The 22,880-nt window shown below is 33.3% G+C and overlaps 1 protein-coding gene across 8 annotated transcripts in view; it reads left to right on the top strand.

Moving 5' to 3' along the window:
* Positions 1 to 22,880, top strand: part of ETV1 (ETS variant transcription factor 1) — a 140,299-nt gene that overhangs the window by 67,477 nt on the left and 49,942 nt on the right. For 5 of the 8 annotated variants that reach the window (XR_005558140.1, XM_039355282.1, XM_039355281.1 and 2 more), the window contains exons 7-9: positions 798 to 986; positions 4,906 to 5,153; positions 21,931 to 21,999. Coding sequence is in view for 7 of the 8 variants with exons in the window: in XM_039355282.1 (XP_039211216.1) it covers positions 798 to 986; positions 4,906 to 5,153; positions 21,931 to 21,999 (506 nt within the window). In the remaining variant the exon portion in view is untranslated. Of the gene's footprint in view, positions 1 to 797; positions 987 to 4,905; positions 5,154 to 13,102; positions 13,919 to 15,541; positions 19,732 to 21,930; positions 22,000 to 22,880 lie in introns of those variants that run through there. The other 3 variants (XM_039355279.1, XM_039355284.1, XM_039355283.1) reach the window with 3 other exon arrangements.

Raw genomic sequence — 22,880 nt, 5'->3', positions numbered from 1 at the left:
TAAATTTTAACCATTTTATTATATTCTACAGCTTTAAAGTTCTTTTGGGAAATCAGCTTGTCTGATCCAAAATCTTTATAAAGCTGCAAAACAATCTTTATAAAAATTGTGGTGCAAGCATTTTGTTCTACATACTCTTAAAAAGAAAGACAAACAAACTCTACAAACAAATAGCAGATGTATCTAACAAGCACAAAGAATAATCAGTGTGCATTTGTTATGTATATTATATCCAGAACTTCCTAACTGGGTTAGGAAATAATTCTGGATAAAGAATGATTTATGCTTTGATCATTTAGTAGAATCAAGGTCTCATGTTCAAGATTAGACTTAGTTATTGGGCCAGAGAAAGTTGATTAAATACTGTGCTTTGTGCTACAGTGTATTTGGTGTTGCCTATGTGCATAATATGAACTTAGTTTTTGCATTTGTAAATCATAATTCAGGACTTTACATGATATCTAAACTCAGCCATTATAGTATAATAATGTAATTATGGCTAAAACAATCTGGAAGCAAATGGGGAAATAAAATTCAGAATTATACATATGGTCTGTCTGGATCAATATTCCCTAAAATTGTGCCCTTCAGCTGTATTTTGGAATCGAAACCCTCAGAATTCTCACCAAAACAATAAAGGGAATCAGATGTAGATAAGATTGTGTATGGTCTTGATTGTGCTATCAAGTCTAACTGGGATATGCTAGAAACTGAGATCCATATCCATTGATGGTTCACAATCAATCCATCTATCTGTTTGAGAAAGCCATTTATCTCTCCCCTTGTTTAACAAATAGTGCCTATGATCAGAAGCCACAAGTGGGAATGAGGACTTCTAACCCACCAACTCCATCAAGCACTCCAGTTTCACCACTGCATCATGCATCTTCAAACTCGGTTCAGAGTTCTAAACCTGACCGGATTTTTCCAACTCACTTGCCTCCATCCCAGCCCATCCCAGACAACAGCTTTCCTATGGATCACAGGTAACAGAGTCAATTCTTCCTATGTTTGTTTTCTACTGAAGTAGGTTTGTCCTGCCACTTTCTTATGTTGTATTTATTATTGAATATCTCAAGATCATCCACCATAGTTAATTTTTTAAAACCTTGAGAATAATGAATGAGTGAATTCGCATATATGCAGAGACAGGAACCACAATCAAAATATAGAAAGATAAAATATTCTGAGGAATGTGTTGTCTATCAGCATATATGGTAGGCATATATAAATTTAAAAAATAATTCAGAAAAACGTCCTTCAGAGTATGCAGAAATTTGAGCAGAATATTTTTGTGTTAGCTAATTAAAATAGCTTTTTAAAAAATTCTTCTCAAGCCTAAAAAAAAGTTGCTGCTGATTTAAGAAAACAAAACAGCATATTTTTCAGGACCAGACAAAAGCATGATAAAAAACATGTCTTCTTTAATGAATAGCAGTGAAGCTTGAAGGATATCTTCCAAGTCATTTTCAGAACATGCTCAGTTCTAATACATAAGACTATATTATAGCATTTTTTAATTTTGTGTTAATTGGACTACAAAGTTAAAAGCTCTTGATTTTTGCAAGTAAAAATCAGTTGAGAAATCATTAGCACTAGACAATCTGAAAATGTTTTTAATGATATTTTAATGGCAATAGATGTTATGATCAACATCTCATAAAATTCTACTGTATTTGGACAAAGTAGGCAATCTTCTATAAATTCCATATAGATAAATGCTATTTATTTGACTGGAAAACGTTTGCAACATAGGTGGTTATTTTTATGAGGGTTACAAATCACTCTTTGTTCGTTGTTTTGAATTTAATTAAATCAATTGTACATAAATATTGCTGTTTACTCTTATAATTTGCATAGTATCCATTGAAAGGGTGTGGGCTTTTTTGTTTTTTATTTAGTCCTTTGAGCATTTTGAAATGCACAAGCTTAGGAAAAGGAAGTTAAACAGCCAAAACAAACTATGTTCAAATAACTTTAGACTTAGCAAAACCACAAAAGCTAAAAAATTGAACTGAAGCTTCAGCTATGTCCCTGAATCACCCTGCTTATTTCTTAAATTTGAATTTCCTAAGGCAAAGTATCCATAGATTAAATCAATCTATTTTGCTTAAATTTAGTTATGACTATATTTGCATTCTGATAATGATCGTTAAAGCAAGTCTATTTTATTCAGTTGGCTATGTTCTAACCTTATCATAATGTACTCCAGAATTCAGTTTTATTATGATACCATATTATTTTCCACTCTCATATAGTAATGTGTAGGTCCATAGCTAACATGCTATTTATGAAATTTCCCTGATATACACAACGACACAGATAATTTAGTGATGTTCCACTAATCTTTGAATTTGCATTTTAATTTTAAAGTCAGAATATCACCATATAAGTTCCTTATTAGTTCCTTCTAATAGACTTGGATAATAAAAATTGCTTGTTGTCCTGCAATTTCATTTGCAAAAATGAAAAGACGTCCAAGTTAATCCATTGAACTCAGTGGGCTTTCTTCAATATTAAAATGCATTTTATTTATATTAATACAATACAAAGGACTGACTTGATTTTTTTTTTTTTTTTGGCTAGGTAGTTATGGGATAACTCATTTATGTTTCAGCAGTTGCTCATTGGTATATCTAGCTCTTTTTTAATTGCATAGTTACATGATTGTGACTAGACTAGACCAAAGAATCTAGGTTCGAGGCAGAACAAAAACTTAAAAAGTTAACAAAATGTGATGAACCATGGCTCAATATATTTGTAGCTTCAATAAATTATTAAATTGTTGTTAGCTGCTCAGAATCACATGTTAACTACCCAGAATCAATACTATTGTATTCTATTATTTGTGAAAAGCCCAATTACCTTAATGAGTACCAAAAAGAAGCAAAGCTACTTGTATAAAGACATGGCTTGAATCCATCTTTCCATGCAAGTATTATTAACTTTTTATAGGTATAGTACACTAACAACAACAACAATAATAAAAGCTGGAAGGGATCTTGGAGGTCATCTAGCCCAACCTCCTGCTCAGGCAGGAAACCTTATACCATTTCAGACAATAGATACAATGTTTGTATGTAGGTCTTTGGTTATTCGGGTTTTCTCCCACGTAAAATTGGAAGTGTCTTAGCAACGTTTCGACGAAGTCTCATTTGTCATCTTCAGGCTGGAGCTTTTGGCTTCGTCGCCAAGACACTTCCAATTTTACGTGGGAGAAAACCCGAATAACCAAAGATATATATATATATATATATATATATATATATATATATATATATATATTCAATAATGATGGTCAAAATGCGACTCCCGGGCATAATTATAAATGGAATTAATAAAGCGCATTCACCAGGAGAGCTTAAAGTTAAAATACTTTAATTAAAGTATTTTACTATATTAAAAGGTTGCCAAGCTTTCGTTGGGAAAACTCCCCAACGTCTTCAGGGCTAAGAGACCGTTTCTAACAAGGTGGTTTAAACGGGTTCCATAGACGTCTATGGAACGCGTTTAAACCACCTTGTTAGAAAGGGTCTCTCAGCCCTGAAGATGTTGGAGAGGGGGAATGTCACTTTCCTTCTTTGCCATGAATGATTGCATAAAATTAACACTAAAAGATAAGAAGTAAAAACAAAAGTTATTTTTAGTAGCAAACACTTTGGTCATCAGTCTTCTTGTTCTTTTTCTGGTCTACATCTACTTAGAAGGGAAACTTCTGAAAGAAATGAAATTTCCTTTCACTTAAATGCTTACAGTTTTTTTGTGGCAGATTTTGATAAGTTTAAATACTGTATGCAAAGATGGAATACTCTAAGCTTTTTTCTGCAACAGCAAAAAGCTCTTCTTTCTTACCACTCTGTCCCGTATTAATTTCATGTACAATTATCAAAATTGTTCTTGAGTTCCATAGTTGGTGGCTGGGGATGGGGGCAGCAATATTTAAGTTGAATTTAATAATCTAAATTGAAATCATATGAATGCCGGGTGGTATAACAGGTAAGGCTTGGCTTGTATTTAACAGCAAAAGGATGAGAAATATTTTTGGACTATGAGTCTATTTTTATTTTCTCCCTCTTTTTATACATTCCTTCTTAGTTTGGTTTGGGCAAACCATACTTCACTGATATATTAAATTTTCTGTGGTACGTTAAATGAAATGTTTTGAATATTGAACATGCTATTATATGTAAATTATCAATCCAAATAAATAATATCATTTAAGTATCTCTTACTTGAATAACTGCAAAATCAGTGTTTCTGCAGACCTCTTTCTTCAGCAAACAATATAGTCTTGAGGTCTTTCTTTTGTTTTTATATTAGAGCAGAAAACATGATCAAATACAATTTAGAATACATTTTACATTTTTAGCAAAGGTAAGCTTTTACACCATAATCTGTAAAGCTTTAATATAATATACACACATACATACATACATACATACATACATACATACATATTTAAATGAAGAACTAAGCATTATACAGTATTTATTTTTCTCCTTGTGTGATATGAAACACTTTCATTCATTTATCTGCTACTTTTAGCTATTTTATTAATATCAAATGAACAAAAAGGAGCATACTTAATTGGTGCTTAATAAAACTGTTTATTATGGCAGGGCCAACCATGAAATCTTTCTTTAAGAGCAGCTGTTTTTATTTAATTCTTACAGAATGATGTTTCCTGTGCTGTCTCTCAGATTCTTGTTGTATTCTGAAAAAAAATGTATCCATGTTTCTTTCCCAGGAGTAAAAATAATTTCCAAAATTTACTATCATTTTTCCAATGCCATCTGTTGTGACAGTTTATCTTTCTTACCACCCTGTCCATAATCCATTATTTCTCCATGGTACTCCTCTCTACCATCACTAGATTAATAATGATTTTCTGTGTTATTATCCTAGATTTCGCCGTCAGCTCTCAGAACCTTGTAATTCCTTTCCTCCTTTGCCTGCCATACCACGGGAAGGACGTCCAATATATCAACGCCAGATGTCTGAGCCAAACATCCCTTTCCCACCTCAAGGGTTTAAACAGGAGTATCATGATCCAGTATATGAACACAATGCTATGGTTGGCAATTCAGTCACTCAAAGTTTTCCTCCTCCTCTTATGATTAAACAAGAACCCAGAGATTTTGCATACGATTCAGGTAATCCAAACATATTTTTCTTCATCTTCTGTTCAGTAGGATTTGGTTTATTTGAACAGATTTGATTTATTTTAAAGATTTAAGTCTGAAAAGCTTCACTAGGGACAATATTTCTAGTTAACTTAGGAGCATTCTGTTTTAACACATTAGGTTGTTAATAAAAATACAGGTTTTATCATACCAGATTCCTCCATTAAATAAAATAACATTTTTTTCAAATGATCTTGTTATCTGAAGTTGAATTTTATCTATATGAGGATACTAATGTCAAGGTACCACAGTCTGAAGTGGAAATTTAATAGAATGTTAAACCCACCCTGAATTAAGAACCTGCATTGCAAGCATTAAATACCACTATTCCTCCATTTTTAGAATCAATATTCTGATTTTTATTAACAATGCAGGAGAGGAACCCTGATCAGTCAAAACACTGAAGATTGAAATAAAGTTTTATCACATAAATAATTGCATATCAATATAATTATTCACTAATATTTTTATTTATTTGAACTTGAAATTATCTAGAGATTTGGAGACAAAACTGATAAATCTAACATACGATTTCTGTAAAATCCCCTCCAATTGATAAACCAACTTTTCATTGATAGTCATTCATTTTTAATAATACTTTACAGGGGATACTTTTGACCCCTTGAAGTAAACACTCTGAATATATTTAGTTTTAAGTGAAATTAGTAAGAAGATAAGAAAGGATAGTATTTTGTAATTTAGATCCCTCTGGTTATTGCCAGATGTAGTTGTAAGATATTTACCCCAATCTTCAGATGTTGGAAAAGTTGTTCTTCCTGGAATCCTCTTTTTTTATCGAAGAGATTATCATGTTGTTGGTCACTTAAAAATTGCTGAGTAAGTGGTAGTTGAGGTACTATTGATTCCTGTTAATCATATTCTATTGCATTTGGTAGGGTTTTTATTCCTCTCAGAGAGGAAGTGATTGCAAAAATGTGTTCAGCTTTTTCAAAACATTTTGCCACCAATGATTCAAGGAAAGAGGCACATTTTTAGGAATTCTCTTTTAATAGCTTACTTGGGTATTCAGCTGATACAGTAACAAAGCTCTTGTTTTTATATTTTAGCAGGAGGGAAGTAGTTACTATTTCTTATCCTTAAAGTCTGATTTATCTTGCCCCTTCCTTAACATTCTGAAAAATTTGGTAAAATAATATTAGAATTTCTATTTCCCATGGTCATTGGTTTAAATTTTGCCTAAGCATAATTGTTGATTCTTGAGTTAATTGTTGATAAAATAATATTAACTCCTATGAACTAATCCTCCAAAGCATAAATTAAAGCAGTTCTTTTCTCCCACTGCGCTCTTAGATTAACAGTATATTAAAATCAAAATCTTGTTCTACTTATCTTGCTTTTCCTACAAGGATATCAGAGAAGTGAATTGAGTTATCCATTTTCCATTTTATCATTACAGAAGGACTGCTAATGTACCAATCCCTTTTACATTTTTTAAATCCAGAAGAGATAATCTCTTTCAAGACTTAGGACATGAGCCTTCATAGTAAAATCTGGATTTCCACTGTTCTTTGCCCATGTGTGCATTGCAAAAACTATCTGGAATAGCAGGCTGAATTTTCTCAGTCAGTTATCTATTCCTCTCTTTCTAATCCATGACCTGATTCAGAATGAATTGATGTTAGAAAATCTTGGGGTGGCTAACTTTGATTAGCTTCCCATTCTGAATAATGAACTGTGAAGGAGATCATTGTGTTAGATGGATCTCTCTATCTTTGTGGGGAACAAGAGTGCTTTTCATCTTTATAAATTTGGCATGTGATTAGTCTTTAATACCAATTAAGTTTTGTTTCTTATTCCTATCCATTCTTTTAATTTCAGGAGTTGGTCTCTGCTTCTGCAGGACAAAATATTAGTTAAAATGATTTAGCAGGACAACCAGTAGTCATGAAGAATTGATTTGTGGCCTTAGAGTACTTTTTATGGCTCTAAATTCCTGCATTTAAGTTAGCACATCTGTACCAACATAAAATGCAGTCAATGGTTTGATGGTGCTTTGCCTTGTTCTGCAAAAGTCACCCTTTCCCTTATCTTTGCTCTAAGAGTACTTTAAATAACCCTTTTGGAATCATAATGCATTTTGCCATTGAATCATTGATTTTATTATGTTTAGGGATAAGTCACACTGAAAAGGAGCTTGCATAATATTACTTTGCTATCTAGATAAAAAAAATAAAAAATCTCTTTTGCAAGATCATTATAATAAGATGTTCCTTCTGGGAGATTTTGAGTCTCAACACTACTTATTGCTTTTGAGCTCCATATTCTTACCCATTTTAGAAATCTGCTGAATGAAAACCATTATTATGGAATGATTATAACTCTATTAAAACATGACATTAATTATGACATCGGAAATGGCAGATCAATTAGTTGTAATTGCAGGTATGCAATTTCTATTGCAGAATGTTGAGATAATGGAACATGGAAAGAAATAGAAATGTCAACACAGTAGAAGATGTTTTATTTTTCCACCCATCCTAGGAGCCATGCTGTGGGGATATTTCAGACTACAAAATGAAATAGTAACATCTATTAGAGTACACATTTTTATAGATGCTTTCTAGGTTCACATAATTCTGTGTGGGGAAGTATTCTAGGTCACAGAGTCATAGCATCAGAAAGCCATCTAAACTATTGAATTCAATTTGCTTTGCATAGAAATCCAATGTAAATTATCTCTAAATGGATGACTATTGTTTAACCTCTGCAGAACACATTTAGCAAAGGATTGTCATTGTCAAAATGGTCTTCCATTAAGAAGCAGAATTTTGCTATTTATTTTTTTATTTGGTGCCCTACCTTCTGTGGTGACAGAGAAAAGGTCTTGGCCTTTTTCATGACATTCCTTTAGGTACATGAAAAGTATTAGCAAATTTTCTACTTTCTCATCTTTATTAAAAATAGTAAGTTTTCCTCACAAGATTTAGGTTTGAGGCCCCTGATTATCCATACAGTCATTTGCTATCCCGTTTGCAGTTTCTCTGAATCTTTGTTAAAATGTGGTGACCTGAAATGGATGCAATATTCCAGGTGAGACATGGAACTATTACTTCTTATGGTAACTATATTTCTGATGATTCATCCAAAAAATGTATTTACCCTTTTAGAAAATCAGTCTTATGTTTTAGATGTGGTCTCCCTTGAGAAACTAGATTAGCCACAACATTATATTCTTCTAGAAACAAATTAGAGTGGAACTTATTTGGATGACTTTTAAAATTTAATTTATTGAGAGAACCCCTTACGTTATGCATTTATGAAATTTATATGGCCATTCATCTTAAGCAAATAATAATCTTAGGCAAAGAACAATAAAAACAACATAAGTACAAGTACAAGCACAATAAATATAAAAACCAAGGCAACTTACACACTATTTTCATTTACAAATTCCCCTATATCAGGCTCTGCTAATAGCCTGGTCCTAATGCCTGTGAGAAAAGCCATTTTTTTTAAACGGCCCAACAGAACTAAACCAGCCCAAAGGAGAAGCTGTACCACAGGGCAGTTGCTGCAACAAGAAAGGAACATCTTTGAGGCCCCACAAGATAGTTTCTATGAGGACACCTGGACCATGTCTAATGTGCCAGATCTGGTGGGAAAGGCAGAAGTAACTGGAAAATGGCAGTCCCACAGGAGGGCTTTAAAAGGGTTTACAGTGAAATATGACAACATTTTACTCTGCTTTTAATTTTTGTCATACTATACTGTGGATTTTTTTGATCCCAGTTGCAACACCTAGGGTCATGTGAGTGCCATTTGTGATCTTCCCAGCTGACTTCAACTCGATGCAGAAAGCTTAAGGGTCATGTAATTCACTTTATCAGAATGATTCACTGAATAACCATGCAAAATAGTTGTAAAACCGGACATGATTCATTTAGCAATGGAGGTTCTCGCCCCAATTGTGGTCATAAATCAAGGATTATCTGTATAATTGTACACTCCTTTTTTTCTTAAATCTCTCTTAATCCTTTCTTAAATTTCTACATTTATCTCTTAAACGTCAGTCAATTTAGATTAATTCTCTAAATTAATCAATTTAAATTTGTTTCAGTTTTACAGAATATTAGTTATTCCATCTAGCTTTGCATTGTCTGGAAGTTCGATAAGCATTCTTCTCCTATCTTTACATCTAAGCCTTTAATTAAAATTAATGATTTGGACTGATCTTTGTATCAACACACTTTTTGCTTCACTCCAGTTTGATAAGGAGATATTGATGAATTTTTGAGTATAGTTTTTAGTTAGCCTGTAGATCAAGGGTGTCAAACTGCTGGCCTGTGGGCCAGATGCATTATCCAGAAGCCACACTCACCCCATTGCCGGCAATGGCAAAACTGTCCTGATATGTTGCGTGACGTCATGTGATGTCACGAGTTTGACATGTCTGCTGTAGATGATTTGTACATAATTAGCTTGCTGATCAAATTTTCATAGGGGAGTTATTCAGCTTGCTGAAATCAAGTTGCATTACGTGTACATTCCCACAATCTACTAAAGTATTTTTTTTTAAAAAAAGGTTTAATCTGACAACAACTGTTTTGAGAAAACCATTATGATTTTTAATAAGTGCTATTTTATTTTTATGGTTAATCATTATGATCTAAATAACTTTCTCTGGCATCAATTACAGATTGATTAGTTTTTAGTTTTCTGGATCTTGTCTTTTCTTAAGACATGACAACAGTTGTCCTCTATCAGTTATCTGGCACTTCAACTATTCTTTCAAAGTGTTAGGTGATGGATTCATATTTGGCCACATTCTATACATGATCCTTGTCTAGGATGCAAGATTTGAGCCTGAATTAATTTTAGGTTTGGAGTATATCGTGATCAGCTCAAAGTCAAGCTGGAATCCAGCTATTTCAGTCATATTGTTTTTAGAAAAGAGTAGGCCAAAAATTAGAGTTGAATAGGTCTTTTCTATTTGTCAGGCATTTTTTTTTTTTGTTCATTTTTGCCATCTTTACTAAGTAGATGGTAGTGTTCCTTTTTTTTTTTTACCTTGCTTAGGAAAGCCTTCTTTGTTATTTTTAACATCTTTTGTTAACCCCAGCTTGCTCTGAGCTGTCATTTATTTTATCTCACAACCAGTTTGATCTCTTTGTTGTCCAATCTGCCCCTCCTTAACTTGATCTTTTGTGTCCTTTTTGATGTTTGCATGTGTGCTAAACTTTTTGTTTATCCGCATTTCCTTCTTTAGAAATATTTGAAACTGTTCCTTTTTCTCTCCCACCCTACCCATTAGTTCTGAATCGCTTTTTTAGTTAACTTCTCTAATAGAAAACTAATTGATTTTTTTTTAATTTATTAAAATTTGGTGTGGGGTTAACCTAGGGTAACCTTTAACCTCATTTATTTTTCATTTTCTTAAAAATTAGTATTTCAGAATTAAATGATAGTTCTCTCCTAAATTCCCGCAAAATTTCCGTTCTTTTTATTGTTTGTAATTTAGTAGCTTGCATATTCTTTAGCTGAACATAACTCATTTAAAACCCTAGTTTTTAAACAAACAGGATCCTCATAAGTAGTAGTAATTTTTATTATGATCACAGATTAACATTGCAAATAAGAAGCATTAAAAATAAAAAAGACAAGATAATATCTAAGATTGTCAGTGGGCAGTCAAAGTCTGCTTAATGTTGCAGACAGTATAACAAAATTTAGTTACATTTAAAGAGACTACGTTCGACTGGTCAGATAACCATTGTACAAAAAAGATTGGTGTTTCCCTTACAGTATAGTTGGTCATGGCTGTAGTTTCGATAGCTTCTTGTCCATTGGGGCACAGTCTCAGCTCATATGGGATTTTCTTATCTCAGTCCTCCAAGAAATCCTCATAAGAATCAGTACTGAAATCCCATATCAGTTATTGCCTTATTTCAGAGGCACTTAGATTGTTAAATTATTGTTATTGATTGACAATTGGTTAATTGATATTTTTTATTATTATTCCACAAATAAACAATTATATGATATGCAACAAATGTCATTTACTTTTAAGAAGTAATTATAATTTAATATACTTTCATAAACAGTGATAGAGTTATCAATTTTGTAAAATCTTTATAAAACAAAGTGACTAAATAACAAATATTTTAAGAGTGGTATGCTAGAATTCTACCTGTTGAATATATACCATTGAGTAAATAAAAGCATGCAAGTCTGTGAGATTGTAAGTAAAATCAAATATATGCCAGTGAAAAATAAGTACAACAGAAGATAAAACTGAAAACACAAAATAAAATGGTACATTAATAGAATCATAAAATTAAGAAAATATTTTCCTCTTTAGGGCAAGGGCAGCTGAAAAAATTTTGAGCCTCTCCTGGTGGTTTTAGGCTCTTGGTCTGATGACAACAAACAAATAAGATGGCAGAAGGGAATTATTTGGCAGATAAGAGTATAAGGGTGTAATATGTTCTTCCAGAGCAGAATTTAGAGGAATTGTTATTATATTTTCCCTTAAGTAATACAGGGGGTGATATATTACAGGAGCTAAAGAGAAAGTTCTGTGGTGTGATACACAAGTATACTGAATAGTTTCCTGACATGAAAGATCTATTCATACAGTAGGCTGCCAGGTACAGTTGGCTAATCTGCCCTTTTCTACCTGGAGAGCTTTGTCAAACTTACACTGCCATACCACTTTCTTTTGAAAGCCTTAGGACAAGAAGACCATTACCTGAAAAATCTTACTGGCATAAGTCACATTGGTCCTAGAAGAGGGTGATTTAAAGTATTGTTACAAAATCTAGTCTCCATCTTTTTTTCCCCCTTTCTGTTGAATTATAGATTATGATTTGACAATTTGTGGAGTTCACATTGAAGAGGAACCTAGTATTTCAAATTGTCTGTTCTTGTACAACAGTGATAGTTCCCTTGCATAGAAGTACTGTTATAAGTTTGGTTCTAGTATCCCAAGATTTATTCTTTCTTGAAAGGAATTTGACATCTGATCTGATGCTGTAAATCAGATTATTGGGAAGACGTTTTTAAAAATCTAGGTATTTTTTTCTTTTCAACAAATGGAAAGAACACACTCAGAAGGTGGAAGCAGATCTACAAATATTTTTGAATGAAGTAAAAACAAAAATGGATATGGTGTCTTAGACATCTTGTATTTGATTAAATCAATATAAAATGACTTTGAAAGAAGTTCCAGAGAAGAATTGTTTGTAGGATTCTATAAAGTTTTGCCTCAAGTTTTAAATTGGCAGGCCATTTAATCTACAATACCTAAGAGGAAGTAATACAGGGATCCCTGGGGCATCCTTAGCTTTCTGTATTGATGATATAGGGTTTTTTTTTCTTCTATTAGGCATCTTGATCTAGATCAGCCCAATGTATAAGAGACGAATAATTTGAATAATTTGCTTTTGCTTTTATATATAGTGAATGCAATCTGGAATGAGTACTATATCATAAGAATGTATTATTTTCCTGCCTTTGAAAGAATATTTTCTACCTATATACTCCAATCTTTTTCATTCCTCCATCTGTATATAAAAAAATGAAATGTGTTGTCAAAACTACTTTTTTATATAATTATAATTTCATACATCACTAAGGTGACCAACTTTTTTACAATGAAAAGGAGGACACAAATAAATTGAAGAAAAAATATCGTAAATAAAAGAAACATTTTATTCATTGCAACAATAATACAGACAACTTGCACGTGCAAAGTTTGCCAGCCGGGTGTTTTGGCGCGCTCAGCAGCAATTCCTATTGGTTTTCGAAAGCCAATAGTGGGAGTAGCATTGCTCATGCAAAAGTTGAAAAAAAAAATCAAAAAAAGGTGCCGGAACGCTGTTCTGAGTGTTCTATGAGGGGAAAAAAAGCCCTGCAGATTAGTCTTCAAATATCGAAAAGGAGGACATGTAGGAGGACACTTTTCGAGGGAGGACAGAACTTACAAAAGGAGGACTGTCTCCCTAAAGGAGGACAGTTGGTCACCTTAACATCACATCACAGCAGCAATAGCTCCAAAAGATTATCTTTTGTTGGTTTTATTTCTTCTCTCTCTTCCCCAAAGGAATACATAAAATATCCTCTGAATCTACAGTTACAGTAAGTGGCATTGGCTAATGATTTGATTTGAGAATTGAGAATACAGTCTGGATTTACTCTTTGTGCATTAATGTAGGTCAAATGGACATCAACTGAATTTTCAATCAGTAATGGAAGGCTGAAGATTGTCTTAAACCAATCACATCAGCCTTATCCAAGTCTGACTGATCCCTAGAGACTATACCCAGTAAGCAAAGCTTTTATATGAATGGAGCCTGGAGTTTCATTCATAAAATGGATGCTAAAGGGAGAAAGGGGGGGGGAGAGTGATGGGAGAAATACACTGGAATGTCCATTTATATAAAGCTGAAGGGTGTAAGTGTTCCATCAGCTGCTACTCCTGCCTGTTGACTTGAAACAATGATTAATGTGTGCTGGCCTCCTCAGTGTGTAACTTGACACCATTTATGTGCCCTTGGCATGTTTCTAATGTATAGTGAATGAAAAGGCTACATGAGCCAATCAGAAACATAAACAGGAACTGGTTGGTCTGAATTCCATTCAAATATGTCACTATAGCCCAGCAGTGTTTGCAGAACTTAATTTTTTATAGACAGAGAACAGGGTGGAGAAAGAGGCTAAAGCACAGCTGTTGGTGTTTATTTCCAGCCAAAGATCACAAAAGAGAGTGAAAAATGGTATGTGTGTGCACTCATTTATGTGCACTTCTTTATAAAAAAAAAGCAAGCTAGTCTACACATCACTTAAAACTAATGCCATGTGATAGAAATAAATACATAAAAATAGGCACTTTGGAGCTTTTTTTTGTATTACAAACACACTTGTCTTTTTGATTCTGCAACCCTCTGTAACAAATAAACATTTGTTAAAGGAGGCTGGTTCTTGCCTCATGTGTTTTCTGAAAACCGGATGTCATGACAATGCCAGAATAAACCAGCAGTTTGCTATAGAAAGCAATCTGGTGTACTTCAGGGAGGAAAACTGTAGGTTTTATTTGCATGTGTTTTAGTTTCTTTTGGAACGACTGTGGACAAATTAGATTAGTAATAGTAGTAAAGTTGGAAGGGTTGCCAGATGAGAGGATGGGTTTACATTTTTTTTTCCTAAGATGCCTGGATTTTGTATTTTGTATCTGCTATAAAGTGATGTTTCTGTTATGCTGAATTTTAATTTTTAATGTAATTTTACAAAGACCATTTATTTTTCTTTCGTTTTGCATCCTGCTTTAATATGGTTCTGTTCTCCCTGTTCAAATATAGGAAAAAGGGTTTGCAAATACTTTACATTGACAAATATTTTTAAAGGGGAAGAAGTGAAGGATAATTATATTTAAGTTTGTTCCACTAAAATTCCATGAATGAAATAGGGAGATTACTTGACAGAATTTTGGCTGGAAATATGTTCAAGTGTCAAGGATGGTTGTCAAGAAGCAAATACGTATTGCAAATTACTAGTTATTTTTACTTTAATTGGAAATGAAATATAGATTGTTTTGTGGAGAATTTTCTACCTAGTTTTACAATGTAATTATGTTTTTCTACATTGCTTTTTATATTAGTAATCGTAATAGCAGTAAAGTTGGAAGGGACCTTGGAGGTCATCTAGTCCAACCCCCTGCTCAGGCAGGAAACCCTACACCATTTTGGACAAATGGCTGTCAGTCTCTTCTTAAAAACTTCCAGTGTTGGAGCATTTACTGCTTCTGGAGGCAGGCTGTTCCACTGATTAATTGTTCTCACTGTCAGGAAGTTTGTCCTTAGTTCTAGGTTGTTTCTCTCCTTGATTAGTTTCCACCCATTGCTTCTTGTCCTGCCTTCAGGTGCTTTGGAAAATAGCTTAATTCTCTCTTCTTTATGGCAGTCCCTGAGATATTGGAATACTGCTATCATGTCCCCCCTTGTCCTTCTCTTCGTTAAACTAGACATACCCAATTCTAGCAACCGTTCCTTATATGTTTTAGCCTCCAGTCCCCTAATCATCTTTGTTGCTCTTCTCTGTACTCTTTCTAGAGTCTCAACATCTTTTTTACATCGTGGTGACCAAAACTGGATGCAGTATTCCAAGTGTGGCCTTACCAAGGCATTGAAGAGTGGTATTAATACTTCACGTGATCTTGATTCTATCCCTCTGTTAATGCAGCCTAGCACTGTGTTGGCCTTTTTGGCAGCTGCAGCACACTGCTGGCTCATATTTAGGTGATTGTCTACTAGGACTCCGAGGTCCCTCTCACAGTTACTACTATTGAGCATGGTGCCACCTATGCTGTACTTGTGCATTTGGTTTTTCTTGCCTAAATGTAGAACCTTGCTTTTTTCACCATTGAATTTCATTTTGTTAGTTAGTGCCCAGTGTTCAAGTCTGTCCAGATCCTTCTGTATCTTAAGCCTGTCTTCTGGAGTATTCTTAAATTCTGGACTTTTTGCCCAAGTTCCTAAAGAATGCCCCATATCTTTAGACCTCTAAAGCTCAATATTGCTTATTCTGACTTGAGTTGTTTTCCAAGTCTTTCTACAGTTCTTGAAATTGTTCTGAAACATGTAGATTTTCTATAGAATTAAGAGTTACTACTCACTTTCAAAAACTAATGGACATTGTTACTGTATATCTGCTTTTCTGCTTTCTATACAATGGGCAAAGCAAACACATCGTAAAACAATAGAGAAGACAACAGGATTTCTGCAACAGCTGCCGAACTACTTTTCCAGGAAACAGATTTAACAAGAGTCAATTAACTTTATAGATTATAAATACATCATATGGCTATTCTTTTTTTAAAAAAATGCTTCTGTCAAGATAGTCACTGATCTAAATCATATTTTTTTCAGCATAGCTCAAATGGTGCACCAGATAAGGTAAAGCTTTATTTTAATATTGCAGATTAGAACCATTTTCATAAAACTGGTCAGAGAAAAAGCTGTGGTGAAATTGTTGTGGCACTTATCTGATCCAATTCTGAGGATTAAGAACATACTGTCATCATGTTGTTCTTGACATATTTGAGTGGTATATTAAGCTTGTCAGTAAATAAAACCTGGAAAGACCTTTGTTTGCATTACAACAGTGAAAGCAATTCTTTTGTGCTAATGCCATTAAGGGAAGAGACAATTTAGTATAGTCTGAAATCCTAACAATAAATATTAACATCGGAATTACTTACATCTTGCAATCAGGCAATTTCCTTTATTCAGCTGGGGATCTATTGGAACTATATGCTGCATCTCATTTTACATATGTTCTGTAAATGCAAAATTGTTATGTTCTCAGAATATGTGGCTTGAGAAGATTGCTGTGGTTCAACTCTACTTAATGGGACCTGTGTACTACATGTAGTTTTCTTTGATCTGGGGCATCTAATGTAACAATTTATATTTTAAACTAAGCAGCACAACATAGTTGTCAAGCTAAGAGTATCATTAAGATCATTGTTATTTTCAGCAACTTTGTAAACAAATCTTCAAAGAAGGCCTGCTTGCAAAGAAGGAGCAAATATCTGAAATTCTGTGTTTGATACAGAGAACTAGCAGATCACCTGATTTTTTGAAAGGGTATAGAGTTAGGATGGAGACTCCTTATATTCTTCTGCCAGCCTACCTTGTTCCCTATTGGCTGTCTCTCTAGTATGTAAACATACCTATACATTTGCTGCCTCATTTTCTGGTGCTCTAGTCCTATAGTTGGAGATGATCCTTATACTTGGGACAATTCCTTCTACAGTGAATCCACACTGTATAAATGCTCTGGACCTCATCATTAAGGAAAAAAGAGAACACATTGCAGATATGAACAAAAATCATATTTGGGGAAATATATTACCACTTCATTCAAAGCTTATAAAACTCTGGCTGAAAAAGGCTTTGCAATACTGGAAGACAGTATTGCATACATGCTTTGTAATACTGGGAGATTGCAACTATTTTAAGATACTGGAGTTCAACTGCTAGAATTCCTCAGCTTCCAGTTGAAGTTCATGCATTCTAAAGTTGGTGAGATTGAGTAATCCTAATTGAAAAGAAGGACTTCCAATGCAATGTAGTTGGATATATTTGAATTTACTTTAATTTACTTTAACAAAGGAAATTTGTTAAAGTAAAACTTTAAGTTTAACTTAAACTTTGTTACATAAACAAAGTCCTCCTTCCACTTCTGAGAATGCAAATTAATCACTGCAAATGTATCTGCCCATTAATTTAATAACGTTTCAATCATAGCTGGATTGAAACAAAGGGATTGATGGTTAAGAGCAAGAGTCAGGGTTGAGATTATTTCTGTTTGTCCATGTTTTCTCCTTATTGGACCTTTGGCTACTCCCTTCCTCATGTCCCATAAAACTTTGTGGAAACTGCATTGATAATGATGCTGGAATGCTTATTTTAAAGTACTGTGATTGATTTTGTTTGTTTGTTTGAAGGAAAAAAACACTATTTTATTAATAAATATTATTTGTGGTTCTTGTTGATATGAATGTATATGAATGCTGTTTCTGTTTATAGTTTGTTTTATTGTTTTTTCATCTATATGAAGTAGGAAACAGCATACCATGAATACTCAGATATACTTGCTAATGCTAGCATCAACTTTTCAGTTTTAGGGAGTATTTTTCATTATACGTAGAGAAATATGATAATAAATTTGGAACTACTTACATGTGCTATAGCTTGGTGTTTCCTCACCTTACCACTTTAAGATGTATGGACATCAATACCCAGAATTCCTCAGTCTGCATGCTGGCTGAGGAATTCTGGGAATTGTAGTCCACGCATCTTGAAGTTGATAAAGTTGAAAAACACTGAGCTGTTCTATAGTATTAACTTTGGATGCAACAGTTCTGACCCATCTGCTTTGTTTCAAGTGTTATTATCAAATCTGCTCTTTTTATTCTTCCCTCTTTCTTTCAAAAAGTCCATCAACTTTCAAAATATACACAGTGGCACAGTTTTTTAATCATTGTTTACCAGTGCAAGTTTGCTAGTTAAATTATTGCTAAGTATTAGTCAAACATTTAGCACAATTTAAAACTGCAATGTTAAATTTCATTTGTTGGCCTTTTTATTAGATAAGCTAGAAATGAAAGCAGCAGGGAATTTAATTGGCAGTATTTTTTTCTGGTTAAGTCATTACTTTGATGAACTTCAGAGCAATGTTTATGGCTCCTAATTAACAATGATAGCCATTTGATTGAATAATCACTTTGGAAATGTTTCTAAAATTTGATTAGAGCTTGACCCATTCTGATAGTCATAAATTAACCAACAGCACTTTTAGAATCATAAGGCTTTAGATCTTTGGAAAAAAAAACATCAAAACAGGAGAGTCTTCTTTTCAAATCTTAGGGTAGTGTTTAATCATATGACTATGTTAAATGCAAAGTGATGGATAGCATGAAGACTGCTAACCTGTCAATTGCAATATTAAAAATTGAAACATTTGGACTACAGGTTCCATCATCAATAATCAGATTGCTCGTTGCCCATGCAGGTAGTTCTCAACATGATCACAACTGGGATCTGAACTTCTGTCAGTAAATGAGACAGTCATGCTCTGCTTTGTGACCATTTTGACACTGTCATTAAGTGAATTTGGCTTTCCCATTGACTTTGGTATTGGAAGCTGTATAGGAAGATTGCAAATGGAGATGATGTCACTCTGGGATGCTGTTGTAAATACACCCCAGTGGTCATTTTGAATCACATGATTGTGGAAATGCTGCAATGGTAGTAAGTATAAAAAATGGTCATAGCTCACTTTTTTCAATTCCATCACAATTTCAAATGATTACTAAAGGAATTATCATAAGTTGAGGACCACCTGTACAGACTATGCTTTCAAAAAGAAGACATTAAAAAGGGGAGGAGAATGGAGATGTACCCTGTGCATTTAGATACTTTTTTATATCAAAGGTATTGCTAAAGATGTGCAGATATGATCAAGAACTCTACATATTATATGTTCTTGGTGCCTTACAAAGCCTTCACACTACAGAGTTTTAACACATGGTAATTTCCATTCAAGAAATAAATGGATCGAAGACAGAAACTGTGATTAGAGCTTCTATGAACTCTTGATTCAGTGATACATAGTACAATTTATTCTATAAGTTTTTTTAAAATCTCAGTATGATTATTCTGCCCCTTCCTTTCTTTTTTCTTGGCCATACTGTGATGCTTAACACCCTTCTGGTAAAAATAGGGATTACATACCAGGATATGGAATCAGGATCTGACTTGACAAATAGAGGTGGGGAAGGCACTCTGGTGCTTTAACACTTCTCTCCATTATCCTGCTTACATACAGTATTTTATAATTCAACTAATCTTGTGCTACATGCAAAGCTACAAATTCTTGAGTAATATGAGATCATAGCAAGAGCAAATATTCTATATTATGCTGTTAATGTTGATATGAAGTTACATGTTCCATTCTTCTAGTAGTATCTACTATTAGTTTGAAGTTTGAGGTGGGAAACACAACCCCAAAAGCTATCATAACACAGGTAAGTTTGCTTAAATGTTACAGGGATGGAAGAAAGAATTGCTGTTGTTAATGGGAGGACTGATTGCATTTAGTATTGCACCATTAGTATTTTTAACTAACTTTAAAAAAAATCTTTTAAGTATCACAAGTCTAATGTAACAGATATAGTTCATAGTAAAAAAAGAATAAAGATATGTGGAATAAGGAAACGGATAGATGCTCTTATTCTTATCAGTGGCTACACTCACTTAGTAAAATCTCATTTTCTTTTCCTCTAACTCCTTGATACGTATCACTAGTCAGTGAGCAGTGAAATTGGGGATTGCATTTTGGAAAAGAACTGCACACCACACTGAGTAAATTACTTTTGATCCTTTTGCTATTTATTGTTGTTTTTTTAATTCTTCAGAGATAATTTAAGAAAAAATGTGATAGTATAGCAAATTACATTTTGCTTGTCAGAATGTTAAGATTAAAATTCTAGAATAATACATGTGAAGAGTTTGCTCTGAAATTGAAACTTAAGAATAAAATTCATATATTTCAGAAAAGCTGCAAGTATTGTGCACAAAATGTATGTTGAAACTGTGGCCTAGAAATCAGGAGACTGAGTTCTAGTCCTGCCTTAGGCATGAAAACTAGCTGGCTGACTTTGGGCATCATTTTCTTTCTTAGCCCAATCTATCTGACAGAGTTGTTGTCAGGAAAATAGCAGAAAGGATCATTAAGTGTGTTCTTTGCCTTGAATTACTTATAAAATAATTAAAGATAAAGATTTATTTGGTAAAAATCTAAAAGTTATGCCAATAGGGAGACAAACTGCAATCTTGACTAAATCGCTGGTTAACTTAAAAATAAATCTTATATTCCAAATTTCTGGGAATATTTGGGGACTAGCTGAAATTAAATAATAGGAAGGCATATAGCTCCGAAGTGTAAGTTCCCAATATCCACATTATATGTTAAATGGGGAAACTATATAAATTGTATAAATAAATAATAAACATATGGCAGTTGTATTAATTTTACTATAATTCTCTCATATTTTGATGAGAAGCTACTGATCGTATCATTTCTGGGTTTTTTGTTTGTTTTTATGAAGAATAAAATGGATTTAATGAACAATCAATTAGTACATGAACATCTGATACGAATATCACTTCCACTACCAATTACCTATTTCACATTTAAATCACCAAACAACAGCAATAAAAAGCTCCAAGAAACAAGAGGGTTGGAAAAACCTTGGCAGGGTAGACATAGTATTTCCTTATCTCCACTTCTATTAGAGCAAACAAATAAAAAGAAAATGCTTGGTGTTTGAACAAAAGTTCAAAACTGTATTTATCAAGTTTTAACTTAACTTTCCCAATGCAACAATACTCAGAGTATTAAATGTGTTTGAGAACGCCATTATGTATTCTGGTTATATTGATTGAACATCAGAATAAAATAATGCCAACTTACGCATAAGTCTGATGTTTCATTGAGGTTTGATGGAGTGGCTGATTATATTAGATGATTGGTTTTAATATCAGTAAAAATGCTTGCAAATGGTTCAATTGGAAAAATTAAATATTTGTAGACTTTTGTAGTGAATATGCTTTCTTTCCATCAAAATACTATCCTCAAAATCAGTTGATAAAGTATCAGGATATCTACATGACTGGAAACCTAAGAAAACATGGAATGATTTAAATTTTAGAATTTGGTTGTAACTAGATAAACAATGACCTGTTGAGTCATCCTTTCAAATACATTTCTTTATCTAAACACAATGCAAATCCAAATTGCTCATTTGTCTCCCACTTATGCAATCTTCCCATTTTTTCCTGAATGATTTATGGGACAGTCTTAGGAAAGTTGTAAATGAAGGTCACTTGAGTAGGGCAGTGTGGCGGTGGTGCTGAACAACAGCAGTACAGTAGCAGTGAAATGGCAAAATCTTTCTAAAACTTTCTTCCCTTATGAGTAATGGATCCCAGCATTCTGCAAGTTAATTCATTTGAGATACATCGTCCCCCATGATGCACAAATTTGCCCAGTTAAGAGTTAAATACACAGGAGCTTTACTAGGATATAGATTCTAAATGGAACCAAGCTCTAGCGATACCTTAACAATTCTGTTCAAATCTGTCTGGCAACATTATTTTCGTGTTTGCCATGTGCACAATCTCAATCAAACAATCCTCTGACTAATATTGCCTTCTCATTTCAGAAGTGCCTAGTTGCCATTCCATTTACATGAGGCAAGAAGGCTTCCTTACTCACCCAAACAGAACAGAAGTTAAGTCTCTCTGTATATGCCCTTGTATGTATGCATGAACTTTGCTTTCTTCTTGTCTAAAAGCAAGATTTTAGCTTATAAAAAATACGCTAAAAATGGACAGAATTAGAAAAATATTGTAAAACTGTGGTGTCTGTTCCTGAAACTCAAGCTTTCTTAGAGGGACACTTGTTTGTTTTTCTAAATAGACAATGTAAGCTCTGGAAGACATGCCAGTCTTTGGGTGGTTTTAATTCTTTACTTCATCTTTCATCAAGCATATTCTAACTAGTTTATGAGACAATTCTAGTTACTACAATAGAAATTGAAATCTTTAAGATAGAAAATAGCATGGCAATCTACAATTTATTCTTCGGGTTTATTTTGAACATATTGTGCACTGCCTAGTTACCTATGTTGTACTTCATGATGGATACTGTATACTTTTATAAAAGTAAAGAACATAGAAAAGAGAAAAACTGTTTTTATAAAACACTAGATTTTTATAAATCTAGCAACAGTGATGCTAACAAGACTAGTCAATAAAATTCATGACAAGAAAAAAAGTTGTTTTAACACCTCATAAATTAATTTAATTGTGAACTAATTGTGACTTAAAATAGTTTCTAAATGTTTTAGAGAACTAATTTATCTATTATAATAACTTCTTTCCTTGACCAGAATTTATTTGAAATCACTATTCTTTGCTTCTAAATAACAAAATAAAGCTTGTAAGATTTAATTTAGGAAAAGGGAGAATGGATAATTCTAATCCTTGACTTGACAGTACTTTGTGCTACTAGTAACTATAAAATAAATAAAATAAACTACATCTATGCCATCACCATCAGCATATTTTTTTATCTCACTATTAATTAACTATATTCCTTGGGCCTCCTTTC

The sequence above is a fragment of the Crotalus tigris genome, unplaced genomic scaffold (genome assembly GCF_016545835.1).
Source record: "Crotalus tigris isolate CLP2741 ecotype Arizona unplaced genomic scaffold, ASM1654583v1 scf7180000018651.982201, whole genome shotgun sequence".
NCBI classification, from domain to species: Eukaryota; Metazoa; Chordata; class Lepidosauria; order Squamata; family Viperidae; genus Crotalus; species Crotalus tigris.
The sequence above is the reverse complement of the archived record's forward strand: the minus strand, read 5'-3'. Positions and strand labels throughout refer to the sequence as shown.